This window comes from Phycodurus eques, chromosome 4 (genome assembly GCF_024500275.1).
Source record: "Phycodurus eques isolate BA_2022a chromosome 4, UOR_Pequ_1.1, whole genome shotgun sequence".
In the NCBI taxonomy this organism is placed as follows: domain Eukaryota; kingdom Metazoa; phylum Chordata; class Actinopteri; order Syngnathiformes; family Syngnathidae; genus Phycodurus; species Phycodurus eques.
Genome location: NC_084528.1, coordinates 31,886,915 through 31,907,446, shown reverse-complemented (window position 1 = coordinate 31,907,446; position 20,532 = coordinate 31,886,915). Strand labels below are relative to the sequence as shown.

At 45.6% G+C, this 20,532-nt stretch overlaps 3 protein-coding genes and 1 long non-coding RNA gene across 5 annotated transcripts in view; 3 read left to right on the top strand and 1 right to left on the bottom strand.

Moving 5' to 3' along the window:
• LOC133401844 (uncharacterized) overlaps nucleotides 1–1,877 on the top strand; it is a 5,064-nt gene extending 3,187 nt beyond the window's left edge. The window contains exons 3-4 of the mRNA XM_061675299.1: nucleotides 20–95; nucleotides 425–1,877. Coding sequence (XP_061531283.1) covers nucleotides 20–95; nucleotides 425–830 — 482 coding nt within the window. The 3' untranslated portion in view covers nucleotides 831–1,877. The remainder of the gene's footprint in view (nucleotides 1–19; nucleotides 96–424) is intronic.
• The window catches only part of LOC133401846 (uncharacterized), a 24,908-nt gene extending 10,001 nt beyond the window's left edge, over nucleotides 1–14,907 (bottom strand). The window contains exons 1-2 of the long non-coding RNA XR_009768476.1: nucleotides 14,740–14,907; nucleotides 5,212–5,313 (exon numbers count right to left, since the gene is read on the bottom strand). This is a non-coding gene — a long non-coding RNA (uncharacterized LOC133401846). The remainder of the gene's footprint in view (nucleotides 1–5,211; nucleotides 5,314–14,739) is intronic.
• Nucleotides 3,978–12,545, top strand: LOC133401845 (protein rapunzel-like). Of its 2 annotated transcripts, none has more exons than XM_061675301.1 (4): nucleotides 3,978–4,077; nucleotides 5,914–5,991; nucleotides 8,203–8,694; nucleotides 9,595–12,545. In XM_061675301.1, exons 3-4 carry the CDS (start codon nucleotides 8,218–8,220, stop codon nucleotides 9,802–9,804), a joined length of 687 nt encoding a protein of 228 aa, XP_061531285.1. In that variant the 5' UTR covers nucleotides 3,978–4,077; nucleotides 5,914–5,991; nucleotides 8,203–8,217; the 3' UTR covers nucleotides 9,805–12,545. The 2 variants fall into 2 exon arrangements, with proteins under 2 accessions (XP_061531285.1, XP_061531284.1); XM_061675300.1 differs by having other exon boundaries at nucleotides 8,200–8,694.
• Nucleotides 14,755–20,532, top strand: LOC133401843 (protein rapunzel-like). Its single transcript, XM_061675298.1, has 3 exons — nucleotides 14,755–15,035; nucleotides 17,134–17,630; nucleotides 18,354–20,532. The coding sequence occupies exons 2-3, from the start codon at nucleotides 17,137–17,139 to the stop codon at nucleotides 19,042–19,044; spliced, it is 1,185 nt and encodes a 394-aa protein (XP_061531282.1). The 5' UTR covers nucleotides 14,755–15,035; nucleotides 17,134–17,136; the 3' UTR covers nucleotides 19,045–20,532.

Sequence of the window (20,532 nt, the reverse complement as noted above, 5' to 3'; positions counted from 1 at the left end):
TTGTTTTGTTGTTTTCAAGAACGGGAGTTCCGAGAAGCGATGGCCTGCGAGGAAGCGGACGGGCTGGCGCGTGCCACAGAGGCGGAGCAACTGAGGTTAAAACCTTCAATAATTACCGGGAATGTCCCCATTGCGTCACTTGAGTATCGTGCCGTTGCGATACTCGGCATTGCATTAAGAAAATGAAGAAGAATTGGAAGATTGAGAGCTGTTACGTTTTTATCCTCGAAAACATACAAAAGCAGATGCCAGGTCGACTCATATGGCAAACTTAAGAGGCTTGAGGCACGTTTAGCTTTTCAGAACACTCAAGTGATGCAGAAATCAGACTTAGCTTTGTGAAGTCTGCACTAAGTGTAACGTTGGCAGCGTGGCACAACGGCAGACGCGACTAATCCATCACGTACGTCGTCATCGTCCTCAGGAACAAAAAGAAACGAGTCCCCACGGCGGAGCTGCCCGAGGAGGCCCAGCAGCAGAAGCGCGCGGCGTGGCGAGCCGCCTCCCGACGCTACTACGCCCGCAAGGTGGCCCGCCGGCAGGCCGGCCCCGCGTCGCGCCACGCCCGCTTCCACCGCCCGCCGCCGACCTCGCGCCTCCCCGCGTCGCACTGCGGCCCTTTCGCCGACGACAGCGGGAAGCGGACGCCCGTTGGCGCCTCGCCTCAGGACTCGCAGGCCCGGCAGAGGGAGGCGTGGCGAGCCTCCTCCAGGCGCTACTACCACGCCAGGAAAATGCCGCACCAACAGCAACACGGAGCCCCGCAGTACCGCGACGCCGAGCCGCCGGGGGAGGACAGAGGAGGACTGGAGGGAATTTTGTGTCGTTGATCACGAAGAACTCCGACAAGTTGTGTTGGGAATCATTCACGCGTTCCCGACTCCCTAATCACTAGATTGGAATTTTTAGTTGGAGGACTATGAAGTTGACTAGAAAGTACATTAAAAATAAATTTATAGTGACTTTTTGGTCAACTTCTATAGTCCACTAAATACAAATTCCTATATAACAATAAGGGAGTTTTCGATTAATCGTTTCAGCCCTAGAGTCAACTATACAGTCCGTCGCTGCGTTCGGAATCCTTCGCTCATGTGTTACCATCAAATCGCCATATAAGGATTATTACGATATGGAAAATCCATAATTGTAGTGGGTTTTTTTTTTTTAAATAAGAAAATAGCACACTAATGCTGCCTTTTATAAAACTATTAACAGTGTAAAGAACATATTTGTGCATCATTAATTAATTGAAGTCCTTCCGGTTGTGGCCACCAGGAGGCAGCATGGCTCCGTCATAAAGCCGTCCAACGAGGTTTGTTTCGTTCTCCCTGTCAGACGATGGCAGGTGTCATAAAATAGCATCGTGGTTAGAAAAGAGAGTTGCCTTCAGAGCTGAAATGATCCATCCCATAATCTCGAGTCACTTTCTCGTTTTTTTTTTTTACAGAGTGGACTGGACTGTGTCGTCGACTCAAGGAGAAGTAGTTTTGGGACGGTTTTAGTGCAATGCGTCATGGGATAGCTGGCTTTCCTCGTGACTGGGGGTCGCTCACTACTTTCGAGATGCATTGTGGGAAACAATGCGTGTTTCCCAAGCGCAGCCTGAAATCATGTGCTGCGCAGATACCGAAATGTTCATCAAAGTCGTCATCCGTCCTCAAATGGAAGCGCTGCAGCGCCCCTGTCGTCCCTTATCCGCAATTACATCAGGAGCGACACATTTTGGTATCTTCTATTGGATTGCTGAATACATGTTTTGTATCTTTAAAGGGAATGCTGAGGACTTCGAGGCAGACGTGCTGATCTACTTTAAACATCTTTCCATCCACTTTCTGTACCACTTGTCTTGATCATGTTGGATGAAAATCATTGAATTAAACGTGTTTCTTGTATGCTTTCTTGCACATTTTCTTCAAGTTCACATCCAAACAATTATTTAAAAAAAACACACACAAAGATGACATTTTGCACATTTCGTTTATTCAAGTATTATGTATTATGCACTACACAGAAGAAGTAAAAACTTACATATGACGCTAAAAAACAATTATGAATAAGTTATCTATATATTATCCATTATATTTCAAATAACGGTAATAAAACAAATAATCATTTTAAAGCTAATTTCTCGTTTTAAAAAGGATAATGAATGAATAAAGGCACACATATAATGCAGGGGTGTTTAATCATCACCAAAACATTCTTACTATTACACAGCAAATTGAGGGATAAACTAGTTTTGAAATCAGCAGACAAGGATAATAGTTCAAGTATTCTTTAAGTTACTGTAGAAGAAGGATTTGGTAACAGAAAAATGCAATATCTCAACACTATTGTTTATTATTATGACAATTTGGAATTTGGGTACAGAGTTTTGCCCAAAAAGTCACAGAAGTTGACGAGCATGATTTGCGTTCGTGGGCCACATCGGACCCCCGGGCCTTGAGTTTGACACCGAAGGTATAATGCATTATATAATCATCTCAAATAATACATGTAAAGCTTGTTTCTCATTAGAAGACATTTGATAATGCATTCTTAAATAGGATTATGCCTTAAACTAAAATTTTGCCAACGATAATAAATAAAGCCAATAAATGGGGGGAATGAATTTCTCACTGCAGGCACTTGCAAGTGTTGAATTTGCTCATCGTTGCAGCAGCTGCCGACTCTATTGACGCAGAAGCCCACCGCCCACCTGCTGCCCGCAACTGCTGTTGGCGAATTTGGTGCGCACGTGCAATCGGATCCGCGAGTCAGCTGCCGCGGGGGAACAGGCGCGCAGCGGGTCTTCTTTACCTTCCACCTGAATCGGACCGGTCAGACCTCAACACGCAAATTTTCACGCAAGTCCTCTGTCTTCTTCTCCTCCTTCTTCTTCTTCTTCTTCTTTTTAAAGGCACGCATACACGACGCAGGATTTTGCGCGCAGCGTCTTTGCATCCACAAGACGGAGCGAGTTTGTTTGGGGGCAAAACAGCTCCAAGGATCGATATACTGTTCGTGCTTGGTTTTGGGAGCTTTTACGGCACGGCATTTATTGGACGCCTTTTGAGAGCGTGCAGCGCCGGACAAAGACTAGGAAAAAAAGAGGAGACGGAAGAGAAAGAGGAGGAGCAGCTGGCTGCATGCGCGCACAACTTCTGAGCGACTGGCGCGTTCAAAGGCTCAATTGTGTCCCGTTATTCGCTTGTGAAGCCAGTTAAACGCTTCGCAAGCAGCACTAATACTTTTTATCCACGTTGATTGGAACAACTGGAAAGTTTAAGGGCGATAAATGGATGTTGTTTGTACTTCTCGTGCCGAGTGCGCCTCTTGGTGCGCTGTCCGGCGCTCTGTGCGTTAAATGGGACTCCATCGTTCACTTTCTTCTCTGCGGAACTGGCAATTTTACGGCAAAACATGCATGTTTAGTGTATTTTCCGAACATGTATTGGATTTTTAGTACGTGTACTCCCTTTGAGCCAATAAAGGAGTCCTTTTGCGTCAGGGCGCACCTGTGCACCTTTGGGGAGATGCTTCCCGTCCACGTCCTTCTCCTCAACTTTGTCGACTTTGACTCGTTTGGAAGTGGTCCGCTTGCCGCTCTTAAAGGCCAAAGTGTCTCTTGCACTTATAAATATCATGAATGGAGTGTTTATTAGTCTCTGAAAGATGCCGCGGGGCTTGGCGAGCCGCTGAAAGTTTTTTCTTCTTGGAGCTCGGCTGCGCGCAGATTGACAATCGCTGTCTTGGTTTCAACTATTTGAATGCGGGATGGACCAGAATAAATTCAAAACAAAGGGGGGAGATTACTGTGAATGTCAGGATGTGGTTTTCATATTTCAGACATTTAAGGTGGCGTTTTGAAGTCGCACTTTGGAGAGTGGCTGAATTTAGCTCCAAATGACCATTTTACGCGTTCTGGGGCATCTGTAGGCCCTTAAATAATGGTTTATCCCATGACGTTCACCCCCACACGTTGAACGTACATGGACGTGTCCTTTTGCAGGGCTTGCTGGGAAGAAGACGAAGAAGAAGCCAGTCGACGTCGGGCCGTCGGACGCGCGAGCTAAGGTGGAACGTAGCTACAGAAAGGTGAGAATTAAGCGGCCCCTCCGTGGCCACCGGTGCCCAATATTGCCCGGGGTCCCAACTGCAGGGGGTATAGTCCGCGTTGAGGCCGAGAAGGGCGAGTTTTCCTCAGAAATGTGGTGCGTTTGCCGCATTTCCAAGCGGGCCAGGCCGGGCTGCGCGTCGACAAGCGAACACGGAGGCGCGGCTAGAGGGAGCCAAAGCAGCCGCAATTCCACTCTATTCGCTACCCAAGCGGAGGTTTGCCCGAATTCAAGCATCCGCACACACTCGACATGTCCGGAAGACTCTTTATTGTTGCATTTGGGCGTCAGTCGTTCGTTATTTCCACTTTATTAGCCTCAAGGGTGTGTGCTTCCCATGGCCTAGACTGCCTCACTGGTACTCCATGTTTTTGTCTTAACTGACAGCAAACTCTCCGTATAAATGTTTATATGGAAGAAAAATGTCAGTTAAAGTATAAATGATTAGCTTTGACGGTGGAATTTGAGGGGATTTTAAAATGAGCTTAGCTCGTTGCTGTTTTCAAGATGGCCGTCGAGCTGTTCTGCTAGCAGGTGACGTCAACAGGAAGCTCTTCACTTCCTTGTTTGGGATTGGAGACGAAAGTCAACTTGAAACACAATTCCACGTGGTTTCTCTGTAAATATGGCTCCATGTTTAGCAAACAAATCGACATTTCGTCTTACATCCGTCCCGTTTGTGACGATGACGCACACCTGCTAGTACACAAAAGTCCATTAAAATGACATTTATGTTTTTGCATTTAATTGAACCAAAATGTCAAAATTGTACACTTAGGACGACTAATTTCACCAGCTGAGTGTCAAAGCGTAAAACAAATGAATGCCGTCTCGAGTTAAAACTCTTGCGTGTTAAAGCATCTTAAATGGCGGCCAGCTTGAATTCTGCTCACCTCATTTGCATTACACTAAACTCAAACTAGATTTTGGATTTTATTTACTGTCAGTCTTATAGTCTTGAATGGCCCCCCCAAGCCCCCCCCCCCCCCCCCCCGACCCAAAAGAAAATAATTGTATATAACAGTTCCTTATAACATTTTTATTCCATCCATTTTTGTCTAACTTCCTATGTGTCAAAATAACATAACTCGCTGCCGTCATGAGTTTGGCTCACCTGCTTGCCGTCGTTTGGGATTATGCTCACTTCCTCTGCGTCAAATCGTCTTCAATGGCGGCCATCACGAGTTGTCACTGGACTGGACCACAACCTCATCACCTGTGTACACAAGAACACAATTACATTAATACAGCTATCGTACCTTCAGCTATAAAACCAAGACCACAGACTTACAAAAAGAATAAGTGAAAATTTAAACGGATTTCTCCAATAAATTAGGTCATTTTGTGCTGTTTCAAGGGCTAATTTGGCTACTAAAGGCTTGCAGCGTGCGCTTTCAGTCCACTGGCGGTGGTGCTGAAATGAAGAGACACTTTTGCTCCCCTCTAGTGGCCATGAGTGGCAACACATGCACAGCACACGCGGCCTGCAGACTATTGTGGCATGGAACTGTTAGCGTGACACATTCATGAGGCGCTATCACGTATCACACGCGACTTCCACCTTCAGTCACGGATTGCTTTTCTTGTCTGTTAGCTTAGCTTAGTTTAGGGACACGCCCCCCCCCCCCCCCCTCCCACGAGGAGCCTTCGTGTCGGCCCGTGGACGCACGCTCAGAGCAGCCTGGTGCTGAAAAGCCGCAGTGGAACGAGAGAGACTTGCACTTAACTCTTTCCTCAATGGAAACCAAAAATGTCTCCACGTTCCGGTTCACCGAATTATTTTTTTCTCTCAACGTTGGCTTGTGTGTCATTGCAGCACGGCGCCCGTCCCGTCCGGAACGAAGACGTTTTTGTTCCAGTTGGAGCTCGAGGAAAGGGGGGAGAGAAAAAAGACGTAAGCATCTGTCCCGCCGAGGAATGCTCCGGGAAATGTTTGTGACGGGGCCGAGGCTATCGGTTCGCCACGCTGGGCTAACGTCTGCCGACGGTTTGTGTTGCGCTTGTGCTGCTTGTCTGTCAGCTGATGACAAATAAGCTGACAAATGTTGTCGTAAAACATCAAAACATGTCTGTGATAAGCTGGCGAGTTTCCGATTAACACTTCTCTAAGAATCGGACACACAAGGTGTTTTCTGGGAAAGTTGGGTGGTGGTCTGTGTGTTTGTCAAGCTAATTTGTAGGACACAATTTGGTTTTCATTGATTCCTTTGAAGACATTTTTTTATCCAGAGTGGATGAAAAGTAGGTAGACATTAAAAATTGGTAATAAAATCCATATTACTGTCACAAATGTATTGAAAACAAATCATGTGTTCTGTATTACAAGGGAAAGTGAAAGTCAATCTTTGTATTTCAACATCAACAAGTTTCCTCAAATGGCCAAAACGGATGCGATGAACAACTTTCTGCATTAAGAGATGGCAACATGAACATACAATAAGAAATCCCCAATAGTGTTACCTGCTTAAAAAATGTTTTTGTAATGATTCGCTGATAAGTTCTGTAAGCAATCCTAATGACTAGTTACCTTCCCGCACCCCTGTATATAAGAATGCATTGCACATTTACATACAGATGATCAAAAGAGCCTTGAATTGAACCTAAACTTCATGTTTTTGTAATTATCAAGGACACGGAAACTGTGCCGATCTATTGCTTTCGTTTTTAAAAGGTTTCTGGTCCACACGCAATCATTTCAGGAAATGCGTGTTCACAAAAAAAATAAAAATAATAAATGCAGATAAACTGGACCAGGCCTGAGGTGGCATTGGCATGCCGCCACAGGAGGTCGCCAAAAACAAAGAGTAAGAAAGTCCGTCTGATTTGTATTTGCACCGGGATCGCCACGTCAAATTAAATCAGATCAATGAAATCATCCGTTTTCGATTTGTTTTCGACATCCTCTGTTCTCTTCTGTTGTCAGTCGGGAGGTCCTTATGTGAGGGAAAGATGTATTGAAGCAGCATTTTCCCAGCGAGCTCGCTCATTGGCTCAGAGATAACAGCTCGGCCTCCCTCATCTTCACCCAGAGATGGAAAAAAAATGAATAGAAAACGCTTTAAGCGGGTTTGCCCGTTGCCGGGATACATAAGTACGTCGACCGTGCTTGCTGTGGAAGATCTGCACCTTAAACTGATGCAAGTTCATGGCCTGAACGTGAGAAAGCAGAAACTGAAAAAGTGAACAAAATGCCACTCATTCACACACACTATCTTTTCGAAATAGAAATGCTCCAAAAACCTTATCCATAAATCTAAAAATAAGAAATTTCCCCATAAAACTCATAAAGGTTTTACAGGAGAGTGAACGATGCAATAGATTCTGATTCCAAACGGTGTCCAACAGGGATCCATTTTGGGACCCTTTTTCAGACATCAGCATGTTAAACAAGATTTTTTTTTTTTTTTAGAGATTTCTGTGTTCTTTAAAACCAGACTACATCTGCTATAGTGTATTTAGTAGAGCTACAGTGATCAATCCACAACAGCATGCTAACGATCGCCAACACAAGGTAACGTATCAGTGTTCGCTAACTGCAGGCAAACGGCTGAGCCGTTTAACAGCAGCCAGGTCTACGCGTTCATTTGCTGACACCCACATCAGCCCCGCCTTTTATAGCCGTACACACTCAGTCACAGATACTGTAGTGTGGAATGTGCGGATGACAAATCCAACTGGACAATAATAATAACCGCAACCTTATATGCGCAACGTTACCGTGTTTAATCATGTCAAATCTGTTTTTTTCCCCCCCGGATCCTCGATCAATTGATGGGATAAACGGTTGAATAGATTATTCTAAAAATATTGGATAGCTCTGGCCTTGGTGTTATACTGCATCATTAGTCAGTCTAGCTCTATTTGCAAATTCACTTATTCAGATATTGTCAGGCAACCAATCGTCAGATATTTGCTAAATCCGCTTTAGTGCTCCTTGTCCTTTCTGAAATGCCCGAGTGTGCCGCAAGATGGAAACAAAGTCCCCTCTATAAGAAAGTAGTACTTTGGCGTCCCCTCATATCCATCTTGTCCGATAATGTACGTGTGATTCCACGCAAAGGCGGGGCCTACGTGGATTTGATGTTTATGTCGGTCCCTCCAGCAGCCTCCGCCGGCAGCCATGATGGACGAGGAGATAGTGGAGGACCGCGCCAAGCTGAAGCAGGGCATGGTGAAGGTCCTGCAGTGCGTGGCCACCATCTCGTCGGCGGCGGCCGTGGTCAACCCCATCTTCGGCGTGGCGGGCTCCCTGATCCGCGTGGTTTTGCACCACATCGACGACGAGGACATCCGCACGCTCAAGCGCGAGTTCGGCTCCGTCAACCGGGCCCTGGACGAGCTCTCGAACAAGAACCGTCAGGCCCTGGTGGCCATCCAGAAGGAGACTCTGGACAGCCAGTACGCCTCGGTGGAGGAGAACCTCAAGAATCAGTTCCGAAAGTTCATGGAGCTGGTGGAGGTGAAGCCGGAGCACAGCGAACGCAAGAAGGAAGACTTCATCCAAAGCTATGCCAACGACCTGGGAGACCAGAACCTACACACGCTCTACGACGGCGTGGTGGGAAAGCCAAAACTCTTCAGCCGGCCCATCCTGGAGGTAAGTCACCAAGTACGGTCAACCCCCGTTTATCGAGGGGAACGTGTGTGCAAAACTAGCGCCACTTGTTCGCAATGTTCTCATTACCGTGAACATGTAGGATCATTTTCATTCGAAAGAGCACAAAAAAAATGCGGATTCACAATTTGGAATGAGTGGATAATTCTGAACGCAACATCCATGCATCTAGCATGTGCACAGTCATGAACCCATGTTACATAAACTGTATTCAATAGTTTGGAGTGTTTAACGCAATCAAACCACATTCACACGAGGCTCATTAATAGTGTTAGCTGGCATTATGCTAAACCACGAATATACGGGGGTACACTGTATATCGTTGTAACTAGGCCACTAAAAATTACAGTCTGGTGATTCGGGAGTAGGGAATGATAATGGTTCCGAACGCACCATCATCCATCATTCGCTACTCCTGAATCGCTACGTAGGGATTTTCAGTGGACATAATTGGAGCTAATGAGGTCTGCAGTATAAAAATCACTATATGGGGATTTTTATACAGTTGACTTCTACTCTACTCGGAATGGCCGTAACAGCTACTGTATGCTAATTTCGGTTAGCCTGTTTAAGGCGCTTGACGTTATATGTTAGCTTTAAAGCTAACGGTCATTGGTTAGACGAAATGATAGACTGGTTGAACATTTTGGTGTTTCAATAGAAATGCGTTCTTCTTTTCATGTCGTACAAGTGATGTTATACAAGTCTATTTTGACAGCAAGCGTGAGAAACAGGCGCTTTGTGTCTTTTCGCAAGTCGAAGTGTTTGAATAAGTGGCAAAACATTTTTTATTTTGAATATGGTTTCTCTAGCTCGCTGATTTTCACATGTTGACCGAAATTGTCAAAGTAGTTTTGAGGCTGTGCAAAATGTTGTTTTCAGGTGTACCTGAAGCACTCGGGGGGCGAGCGTCGGGCGATGGAGCGTCTGTGCACGCGCCTCACCTACTTGTTCTGCATCGGCCTGATCGCCCTGATGGGCTACGCCGCCGTCGTCGGCGACGACGACGCCGGCCTGAGCGAGGAGTGGGCCGAGAAGATGGAGAACGTGCAGGACAAGATGCAGCAGGCGCTGCGCATGTGCCGTCATTAGCTTCGCAGACACGCGTCGTACATACATTGAGGACCGGTTAGCGTTTACATTAGCAGAAGTTTGGAATATCGCTTGAAATAATTGAGCCTCTTTTGTGTCCCTAAATTGGTTAGTTCACTTTTTTTTAATTTGTATGTCTCGTTCACTAATTCATTGATTTGTTGTCAGTAATGAAAGATTAGTCAAATACGACGGAACCCCGCAAATTTGCAATGCAGCATTCACCTATTTGGGGGTCGGGAGGGCTACGCATCTCTTATTTCTCACGGAAATCCCCACTTCATGCTTTTTTTGTTTGTTTGTTTGAAAACACCTGTTCCCTTTTTTTTTCCCCCAGATTTGTTTTCTATTTACAAGGGATCGTCAATTATTCCCAGATGTTCGCTGTCTGTCGGGTTCGGCCCCCGCGCTTCACAAATTGTGCGGGTCCACTGCAAATGTATGTTTTATTTGCTTAATAATTGGGCAGGGAATTGGAAAGGAAATCAGTTTTTCAATTTGAGATGAAGAATACATTTGATTTAAACAATTTGTTGCCTTTAGCATTTTTAACCTGAAATTGGTTCGTTAAAATATTCACTTTTTATTTGTGATTAAATAGTTTGGCAATTGATGATGAAAAAATAAATAATGAAATACAGTCGTTAAATCTTTTGTTAGTTAATTGGTTAATTAATGCTAACTAATCAATACTCTCATGGGCTGGCGAAGAGCCCGATTTCAAATAGTGAAAATCTGTAAATAATTGACACTCCCTTAAAATTTCCATTGGTGAAAGGGAATATGAATACGCAGGATCGTTGTTTTTTTGAAAGGGGCGGTTCCCTTGAAGAATAATAGGTTAAAAATAATTTGTGACTACTGAACCACGAATATGCAGTGTAAAACTAAAATTAAAACATGAGAAATGAACTCTGCAATGACATCCGCCCATTCGCGTGAGCTGGCCCGTAACCTGCTCCAGCGTTCGCCCGCTTCGTTTCCCGAACCGCCGCTACTGCCCGCTAAACGCGTTCACGTTTCTTGTGACGGCGGCACGCGGCGCACGTCCAAACGCGGCAAGCGCAAGTAACAAATGACTTTGTACAACAACCCTCAAAAATCGCTCGTGGTCGTCTCTTCTGGGGATCAAAGTCAACCAAAAGTTGTGTGCGACCAGGGAGGAGAAAAGACAATTGCCATATACACACACACACACACGCGCGCGCGCACACACACACTAAGTTATGTTACATGACGCAATGTTACCAGGACTAAGTTGGGGGGGAAAAAAATAAGTCGTCAAATCGGGACCTAATTCTTGAATACAAACAACTCAGCAGTTCTCAAATTTAGTGTGACATCAATAGAGATCGGCAGTTTACAAATAATTTGAAAAACGTTGTTTTGCAAAAAAAAAAAAAAAGTTGACATTCTCACTACAAAAACATTCCCATACTGCATTTTGTTTCTCATAAAACATTTACTTAAATGCCATTTTTTGGGAAAAATTAGGATGTCTCCATTTGATGATGCTATAAGAAATATATATCTCATAAAAACATACACTGTCAAGAAAACACTTGGAAAACGGAAACGTTAGAAAAAAATTCAACTGATTGCAAACTAAATTGGCACTTTATAGTATGAAATTGAATTACCCAAATAATCCTAATGTAGCAACTTTCAGAAAAAGTGCCAATTGTGGATTCAGACAAATCTACAGGAAAGCTGTGATAAGACTTTTTCCTCTTAAATACATTTTTTGTCTTGTTCTTTTCCAACATTATCATCAAATTTATTTTTTCCAATTGCAACTTTCTTTAAAAAACAAAAAATTCTCGTAATCTTGCCTTCTCTCATGTCCATTTTATTTTTTTTAATGAACTCGTCCTTTTGTAAAATGATGATATTCTCATACAATTTCCATTTCTTTTGTCTTTCTGGCAACGTTTGGCGGAAATTGCGACTTGCAAAGTGAGTGCTTTGTTTTGGTTGACCCGTAGAGTTTCAAATTGTTTTGTTTTTTTTGTCTTTGCAAATTGCAGCCAGTTCCTCCATAAAAGCTTCAGAACCTTTTCCTGGTTACTGTACACCTATTTCTTTCTTTCTGGTCATTTGCATATTTTCAGCGTGGCCTTGATACTCCTTGTTGGCAGTTGTTTTATATATATATTTTTTTTTTTTTTTTGAGGATAAGCGGTATGGGAAATGGATGCATTTTTGTTTTGTTTTGTGAACTTCCGCGTCCACTGAATGTTGCTCATCCGAATCCCGAAAAGCTGCTTGAAAGTTCCCAAAATGTTTTCATTTGAGAAAGACTAAATATTGTTACATTCCTTTTCAAGACAGTTGATATGAGACTGACGCTTGACCAACACTACATGGAGGCACTTCCATATTTTGTGCATAAAAAAAGAAAAAGTGGGCAATGAAGCTCATGTTTGGTAATTTTCTGTTGTATGAGCACTTTATCCTAAAAGCAAAGCAACAGCGACCACTTTTTTATTTTATTTTTTTAAACAGCCAGTGGTGCCTCAATGTTTATATTCCTTTTTTTTTTTTTTTTTTGCACAATATTGTGAGACTCCCTCTGATTGGAAAGTTGTTGCTTTCTTAGCATGTTACGCGGTGTACAAACATATAGGTATATATATCGCTATATGATGTTTTCTTTTCTATTGTATTGGACCATGTACGTTGCTTGTTTAGTTCTGCATGTTTTTTAAGCACCACCACCAATAAATAAATCATACATGATTTTTTGGAGTCTTTTTTTTTTTTTTTTTTGGCTTCCCTGCCTGCTGATGTCTGGTCTTATGGGACATTTGATTAGGGGCACGTGCTGCCTTCAAGATGATCGTATAATAGTGCTTGCTCGTCACTTTAAACCGCATCCATTTTTTGAAGTCTCGGCACAATGGTCATTGCTCTATTAGTCGTTCAAACTGCTCTTAAGTGCTAGAGGACTCTGCATCTTTTTGCACGACTGTCAAAACATTTTGCCCCAAAACATTGAAATCAAAACTGTTTTAATAAAGGTAATTTTTTTTTTCTGTACTCAAAAATATACAATATATATCTCACATTGTAACATCGCAATTCATTCATAATAAAATGTAATTAGAACAAAATTGTCACAAAATAACTGATTTTATTGCAACATCCTTCGTAAAGTAATGGCAATAACCTCACCAGGACGATTCATTTTTATGTTTGCATAAAATAAAATGCTCAAAATGCTATTTTTCTTGTATTATTGCAACGTCCTTGGGGGGGGGGGGGGGGTGTTTTGCTGATGAAATGCCAATCTATTTGTCCTTTCACATGAAACAGTAAATGCAGTTCAGTAGAGAAAGGCGTGACGTAAACGACATGCGTGGCTCACAGTCTCAATTCCGTCCTCCATACTCATCGTACGATGAATTTCTGCATGCTGGTATTTCATACATATATTTACATGCTTGCATCAACTGACCTTAAGAGAATATTATTTTTCTTCAATGCATTAATAGGTATATTTTTCCTGTTGAATGCAGTACAGGCAACATCGTAAGTTTACCTAACTGTGTATTATACAGAGTACTACACTCCCATTTTTTTTACTTATATATATATATATATATATATATAATATTTTGTGTGACAGTTTCACACTGTTCAGTAAAACATAAGTAAATATAGTTTTTATTTTGAAGTCATCACTTCATTGCAAAGAAAGTAATGGTGTAGAAGAAATTGCATTGTGCATAAATAATGTTTTGTCAGTACCTTCACTCATAATTTCGCTTATGTCCTGCATACGTTTATGACCTACATTTGTTAATTAATGCTTTTTTTTTTGTGGAAGTTTTGTACTTGAAAATTCCTCTCTGTTGTAAATTTAAACATCCTAAATGTCAAAGTATTGTAAAAGTCTTTGTTTTTGTCAGTGTTAAAGTACCCCAAAATTATTTATTTTATTCACCATGTATTTTTATTTTATTTTATTTTTTTAATGAAATCGGCCAATCAATCTGTTATCGGATTTTTTTCCCCTTGCCAAATTTCAAAATCGGCATCAACAAATCCATAACGGTCGAGCCCGAATATACGAACCATATCCGTCAAATTAGCAGATGAAACCAAGCGTGCAGGTTGTCACTGCGTCCACCAGATGTCGCTGTTTCCCACAACTCAACAGTCCACCTGTTTCCACGGACTGTCCGTCACACATTCACCGACCCTCTCACTAAGTATATTATCCATCCATCCATCCATTTTCAACAGCGCTTATCCTGGTTAGGGTCGCGGGGCGCTGGAGCGCCTATCCCAGCTGACTTCGGGCGAGAGGCGGACTACGCCCTGAACTGGTCGCCGGTCAGTCGCGGGGCACATGTAGACACGGACGACCATTCGCGCTGTCACTGTGTAAGAAGGTCACGCGAGTGTGTCCCTCACTGAGTCGTCGCCGTCACTTTCCAGATGAACTGGTCGCGCAATCTTTTCATCTCCTGACTGGCAAATGTTGCTCCGAGCCGCACAATTCTGCTGCTCCTCCCCGCAGGAGCTCACAGGAATCACAGAGGCGCCGACATTTCGTCGATAGATTTTCTTACATTTGACATCAACGGTTGCCTGATGTGTTCTTGGATGTCGTGTCGGAATATCTCGCAGGCTTTGCGTCCCCATCGTGATTTATGTTTGGGGCGGGGGAGGGTCATTTGTCCGTTTTGCGCACGCAGCATTTGCGCAATCATCTCCACATCTCCTCCTTGCCACGAATAAACATGCATTTTCTTCCATCTTTGAAATGCAGCTTTTTTTTTTTTTTTTTAGTTCAGTGCACAATTGGGGAGGGGAAAAAAAAGAAAAACAACAAATCCCACCAAAGCTCCTTGACGGACATACGCAGGCATGTTTGCTTACTACCTGTGTGCCATCACGTACGAAACCTCGACGAGCTCATCTTCTTACCTTCATTTTGATCCCCGGTGTTGTCAAGCTCCAAGAGGCTCCTCGAGGTGGGCAAACCCACACGATAATCAGAACCCAAACATTCGAATCCTTCTCAGTGTCGACGAAAAACGACACCAAGGTGTTGGCACGTCTCCCATCTTCCGCTCTCCTTCCTTTCCCTCCCTCCTTCCCTCGCTCTCCCCCTCTTCCCCTCTTCTTTTGGACCCCTCCCCGCGCATGCAGATGAATTTTCTCACGCAGACGCATCTTCAACTGAAGAACTTGTCCGACGCGTAGAAGAACAAGGAGCGCAGGTAAGAATGGGCCGAGTTCTTATCTGGCCTGGAGATGATCAATATGCACGGACGGCGAGGTGATGGGTGGCGGCGGGTGGGCGGTGGGCGGTGGGCGCGGGGGGCACTTCTTGTGCGTAAAGGCTGCACATCCACTGCGCATTTCGACATCATTTACTGATATTTAGCCACCAGAACCAGCCCCGCTTTGGATTATTTCTGATGATTTATCATATTTGTCAGGGAGCTTCTTCTTCTTCTTCTTCTTCTTTTTTTTTGTCTTTGCATGCAGACTCGGCCTTGGATGCTTCAAATGAGTCACGCACACATCTAGTCAAGGACACACACGCACGCGCCCTCCATTTTGTGTGCATGACATCATTGTTTTCTTGACGAAGTGCATTTATGGAAACATCACCTGCACTGGAACACCATGTCGAAATGTGGCTTCGACTGCGGCGGTCGCAGCTGGTGTAGTTCCGTAACACAGCACAAGTTTGAATGATGACAAAAAAAAAAAAATGGGCACGCGAATGAATGAGACTTGGAAATGAGGCGAAACCGCACCCCGCTGATAAATGGCCGCCGCTTCATCCGACAACTTTCTTATTACGTTTGAGCCGCAAAAATATATCGGCTTACTCTAACCCTAGTCAACCATAAAGTCCACGATATATATAAAAAACAAAATCTCGGTAGTGAGTTTGGCTTTTTGCTTTTGTTGTTGTCGGGATGTCTCCGCCACAGAGATTTAGCCAGAACGGCGAGAGGCCAAGCGTGACGATAGCTTAACACGTTGACTGCCATTGACGGCTTTTGAAGTCAAATATCCATGTTAACTGGGAAGGCTGGCAGGGATTGCGCATAGGACAGGAAGTTGAACTGTTGGGCTCGCCTAGCACTCTATCGGTCACCAAATAAGCTTTTTAGTGGTCGTTGTTGTTTTTGCCTTTTTTTGGGTGATGTCAGCACAAATTTGCCACAGGGCGGGAATTTGAATAAATTAGGTTAGTGATTTATAAGCGAGCCGAGCCGAGCTTTTCTCGCAGCACGCTGATTGGCTGATCGAGAGGGCAGCCACTTTCTGAGTCCACGGCGGCCGCCTGTGGAATTTTGCCGCCGGCGTGAATAATGGATGCCGAGCGGAAAACGCTGTTGGGCAAATGGAACAACAACATCACAAGGAGACGCTCACTCTCCTGCTGTTCTCCAATTCTTCTTCTTCTTTCTCTGGCCTTGTGGAGCTCGGCCGTTGTCACGACGACGCCCGATAGCTACCGGTGAGGTTGATAAATAGAAGCCAGACGCACCAATATTTTTCTCATGGAGAATACGCTCGGGATGTACAGTGAACCCCAAATTCCATATCGCAAAATAATGATGTTATATTTTATTACAGTTCTACCTTTCCCAAATGTATTACGACAAACTGAAATGTTCCTCGGCGCCTGTTCTCGCTTTGTCGCTGTCAAGAAACACGAGCCTATCGTCGTATCACATCACTTGAAGGAAATGAAAAGAAGACTCTAATGAAGGTCCACTAGCTTGATGCTAACATACGACACGAAACGCCAGAGATGGGCTCAAGGAAATTAGCATACAGTAGATGACTTGGTATTGCTATTCGCGGGGGGATGCCGCCCCCGAAAAGGTTTGCGCTCCACTGTCGTTGTCTGTAGATGCCACAAGATGGCGGCAAATAACTTTGAATGCAGTTCCGGCCACTTGCGCACCCCATTTGACCAAAGCAGCGCCGTAATTGCTTTGAAATGAGCAAATAAACAAAACGCGATTTGGTGTGCGCTCACTCCTCAAACAGCTGCTTTCGAAGACACACGGCGCGGCAACAAAACGCAAACAGCGCAGACAAGAACCGTCGCTCGCTCTTCCTCTTGCGTTTAATGACGCGGCATGTCTTTCAGTTGCGCTCACTGTTGCCTGGCATGTTGTGGCACAATGTGGTACTGCACTGAAGGTACACGACCCTAAATGCAGACTCGCCTGTCTCCTGTGAAAACCCATCGGAAATATTTTAAAAATGTGCAATAAACAGGGATTTTCTGTATTTGTACGGCAGGTTTTGCATATTTACCATGGACCTTCTCGTCCCGTTTTGTAGACCATGAGCAGTTCCCTGGAGAAGGTAGTGGCCCAGAAGAAGGAGGCCATCGAGGCGGCCATGGACATGTTGGAGCGCGGCGCTGAGGTCGTGGCCAGCGCCGTGGGCGAACTCTTCCCGCTGTGCGAGGCTGCCGCTCCGGTCCTCCGTCTGGCCCTGGACAACGTCCAGAGCAAGGAGGTGTTCTACGTCAAGGAGCAGTTCCTGACGGTCCGGAACAGTCTGGACCTTCTCTCGGGCCAGCTGGAGGACATCGACTGCGAGATCAAGAAGAGCCGGCTGGACTCGCGGTACTTTGCCGCGGAGGAGAACCTCCGGAACCAGTTCAGGAAGTACATGGACATCATCGAGGCCAAGCCGCAGTTCGGCGAGGTGAAGACAAAACTATTCCTGGAGCATTTCTCCAGGAGCGGCGGCGAGAAGAATTTGTTCGTGCTCTACCACGCGCTCATGGGGAGCAGCGGCTTCGGAGACTCCATTCTAGACCTGGTGGAAAGGTACGTTCAGTAGAGTAGTTTATCCTGTTTTTTGAAATGACTGCAATAGTCTTATGGTTGTCTGGTTCACTTGCATTCGGTTGTGTCGTTCAGTGTTCGGGGTTAGTGAGTTGGGTTTAGGGTAGAAGTTAGAGGTTCAGGTTCAACTTCAAGTTAGGATTAGGGTTTAAGATTGGAGGGTTTAGCACTGGGAATTTGGTTCAAAGAATAAGGATTAGGATTAGGGTGAGGATGAGTAGGGTAAGATTACAGGGAAGGGTTCGGAGTTGGTTTTGAGATTAAGAATTTGGGTTGGGTTAGGGTTAAGATTAGAGGGTCAGGTTTAGGATTGGGGGATTTAGAGGATAACTGGCGAGGGGTAGGATGTGGGTGTAGGGTTCAAATAACGTGTTAGGGTTAGGGTCAGTGGGTTTGGATAGGGGTCAGGGTTCAGTTTAAAGTTTGGAGTTGGGATTAAGAGGTTACGCCTGAGGGTTTCCGGGAATAGTGAAGCGCAAGGGAAGGGTTGTGAGGGTTCGGGATTTGGGCCGTAGGTGTTAGGGAATAGGGGGTAAGGGGTTAGTGTTGGGGTTTTTAGATAGGGCTTGAACATTATTTAAATAGACGTGTGAATTGAATTTAGGAATTATGGCCAGGATAAAGGTTCCGGGTCAGGTTTTGGGTGAGTGCTGTGTCGTGCTGAGCTTGAGTGTCAATGCTGATGACGACGTGATGCGTTATCAGGTACGTCTCCAGGAACCGCCGCCTCCTGGAGGACTTTTGCGTGCGCATGAAGGAGCTTCTCTGCTTGGGCCTCATCGCTCTGCTGGGACACTCTGCCTTGACCCAAAACCACCAGGAAGAACAGGACAAAATCCGAGAGTGGAGCCGCAAGATGGACGAGATCGAGCTCCGGATGAAGACCACCGTTCGGTCCTGCGCTGACGCCTTTCCGGAGCAGGCCAAACTGGATGCCCAGCACCTCCTCCAAGAGAAGCAAAGTCACAACCTCCAAGAGACCGCCCAGCAAGTCCTGGACTTCCTGGTCAAGAAGTACGATTGGGTGAGCTGGTCGGTGCGCCTCATCAACCACTCGGGGAGCACCTACCGTAACTGGAGGGCCGGGGAGCGCTTCCACCACGTGGCGGGGCGCAACTGGTTCGAGGTTCTGCAGGTCAATAACATCAACCTGGTGGTGTCCTTCAGTACCAGGCCCCGGACGGTGCCCAGGGACGCCGTCCTGGGAGCTATGGAGGGGGCCGCACGCAAGGCCAACGCACCCGCAGTGGTGGACGTCCTGGAGAAGCAGATGAGCGGGTTTGTGGTTCACGCCGTCAGCCGCCACAAGGAGTCGGCGGCCGCCTGGAGTTTCCCAGAAGATCGTCACTACTGGGAGAGCCACAAGAACGTTGCCGTGTGCGTACACTCCGACTGAAAACATTGCAGAGCGGGGCGCAAAACAATCACTGCCCACTATAGTTCCGTCGTATTTAACTCATAACCTCTGCTCTAGGCATGGATTTATTCAGCTTTACCGGTCAAGCGTCTTGCAACGAGATGACGTAGCGCTTCAAAATGGGAGAATGTATCCGATTGTGGGCGGAAAAAGCAACTTTTACTGGCTAGATTTTGTTTTTGTGTGTGATGTCAGCTTTGGCTCCATTGGGAAACACGTGAGTTGAAATAAAGGTTCGGGTTAGGGTGTCTCGACTTCCGCTCTACCTCCCAGACTCGCCGAACTCTTGGGGTTCGATCAAACCCAGATTAAAAACCACTGATTAGGGTACAACACGGGGATGTGCTAGTTTGCAATGCTCGGTACCACCACCTGCAGGCCCGGAGTGGAACAACATGGGCCAGAAGGTCCACCTAATTTCTTATTCAGTTGATTTGAGGACTTCCCGGTTAGAATTCACTCTCGCACTCGCCCCTAAAGCCTAAACCTCAAACCCAAACCCCTAAAGCCTAAACCTCAAACCCTAACCCCTAAAGCCTAAACCTCAAACCCTAACCCCTAACCTTAACTCCAAATATGGAACCCTAACCCACTTATCCTCACACCGCAATCCCAAACCTAACAGTCGAAAACCAAAGACTAACCCTAACGCCCCAAACCGTTTTCCTAACCCCGAATTCCCGAACCCTAACTCACGAACTTCAACCCCTAAACCCGAGAACCCCCGGGCACCTCAAGGCCTAAACCCGAACCCACTAACCACCCAACCCTAACCCTAACGCCACCAAATGTAACCGAGTGTCCTCCATTTAAGAACGGCAGATGTTTTAAGCACACAATGAGGCTGAGACTTTTTTTTACGCGCATATTTGTCTTGAAATAGCATTCCCTATTGCAACAAAGTATTTATTGATTGCTTTGTTCACAGTGTCAATAAAGCGAGCGCACGGTGAACCTTGTGTCGTTTATGGATGCGGGGAAGCGTTTCATCGAATCCGCTGCTCCTTTCCCTCAGCGCAAATGCGATCGACGGCGCACGCCGTTAGCATCTGCGGCCGCTAATTGAATTCCCCTTTGCACCGGCGTCAGCGTTTCCAGACCGCGGCGCTAAAAGCCCCCGCCGCAGGCGCGTAGCAAAGTGCTTAAGCTTAGCGCGCGCGGCGCTCACCACCCGGACGGCGTTTGGAATCGCGGCGAGTCTTTAGCGGGCCGTAAAAAAACGGACGCTGACCGGTGAGGAAAAAAAACGACGGCGCGCTTTATTGCGGGCGTTTAGTCAGCGGACCGTCGCCAACGGCAAATATCAACAGACGAGCGTCCTCGGCGTCGCGACGTATTGGCTCTCTCTGGTCAGGTGCTGTTCTGCCGTCGTCTCGACGTGGACGCATTTTTGCAAATATGTCATCGGAGCGCCACCTCGTGGTGCAAACAGTTCGTTTTTTTTTTCTGCAATTTTGAAACGCTTCG

Bases quoted from the DNA above. Each gene is read 5' to 3' on its own strand.
- LOC133401845 (XM_061675301.1), top strand. From the start codon at position 8,218: ATGATGGACGAGGAGATAGTGGAGGACCGCGCCAAGCTGAAGCAGGGC. The intron at 8,695-9,594 runs GTAAGTCACCAA...TGTTGTTTTCAG, and splicing joins TCAGCCGGCCCATCCTGGAG to GTGTACCTGAAGCACTCGGG.
- LOC133401843 (XM_061675298.1), top strand. From the start codon at position 17,137: ATGAGCAGTTCCCTGGAGAAGGTAGTGGCCCAGAAGAAGGAGGCCATC. The intron at 17,631-18,353 runs GTACGTTCAGTA...ATGCGTTATCAG, and splicing joins ATTCTAGACCTGGTGGAAAG to GTACGTCTCCAGGAACCGCC.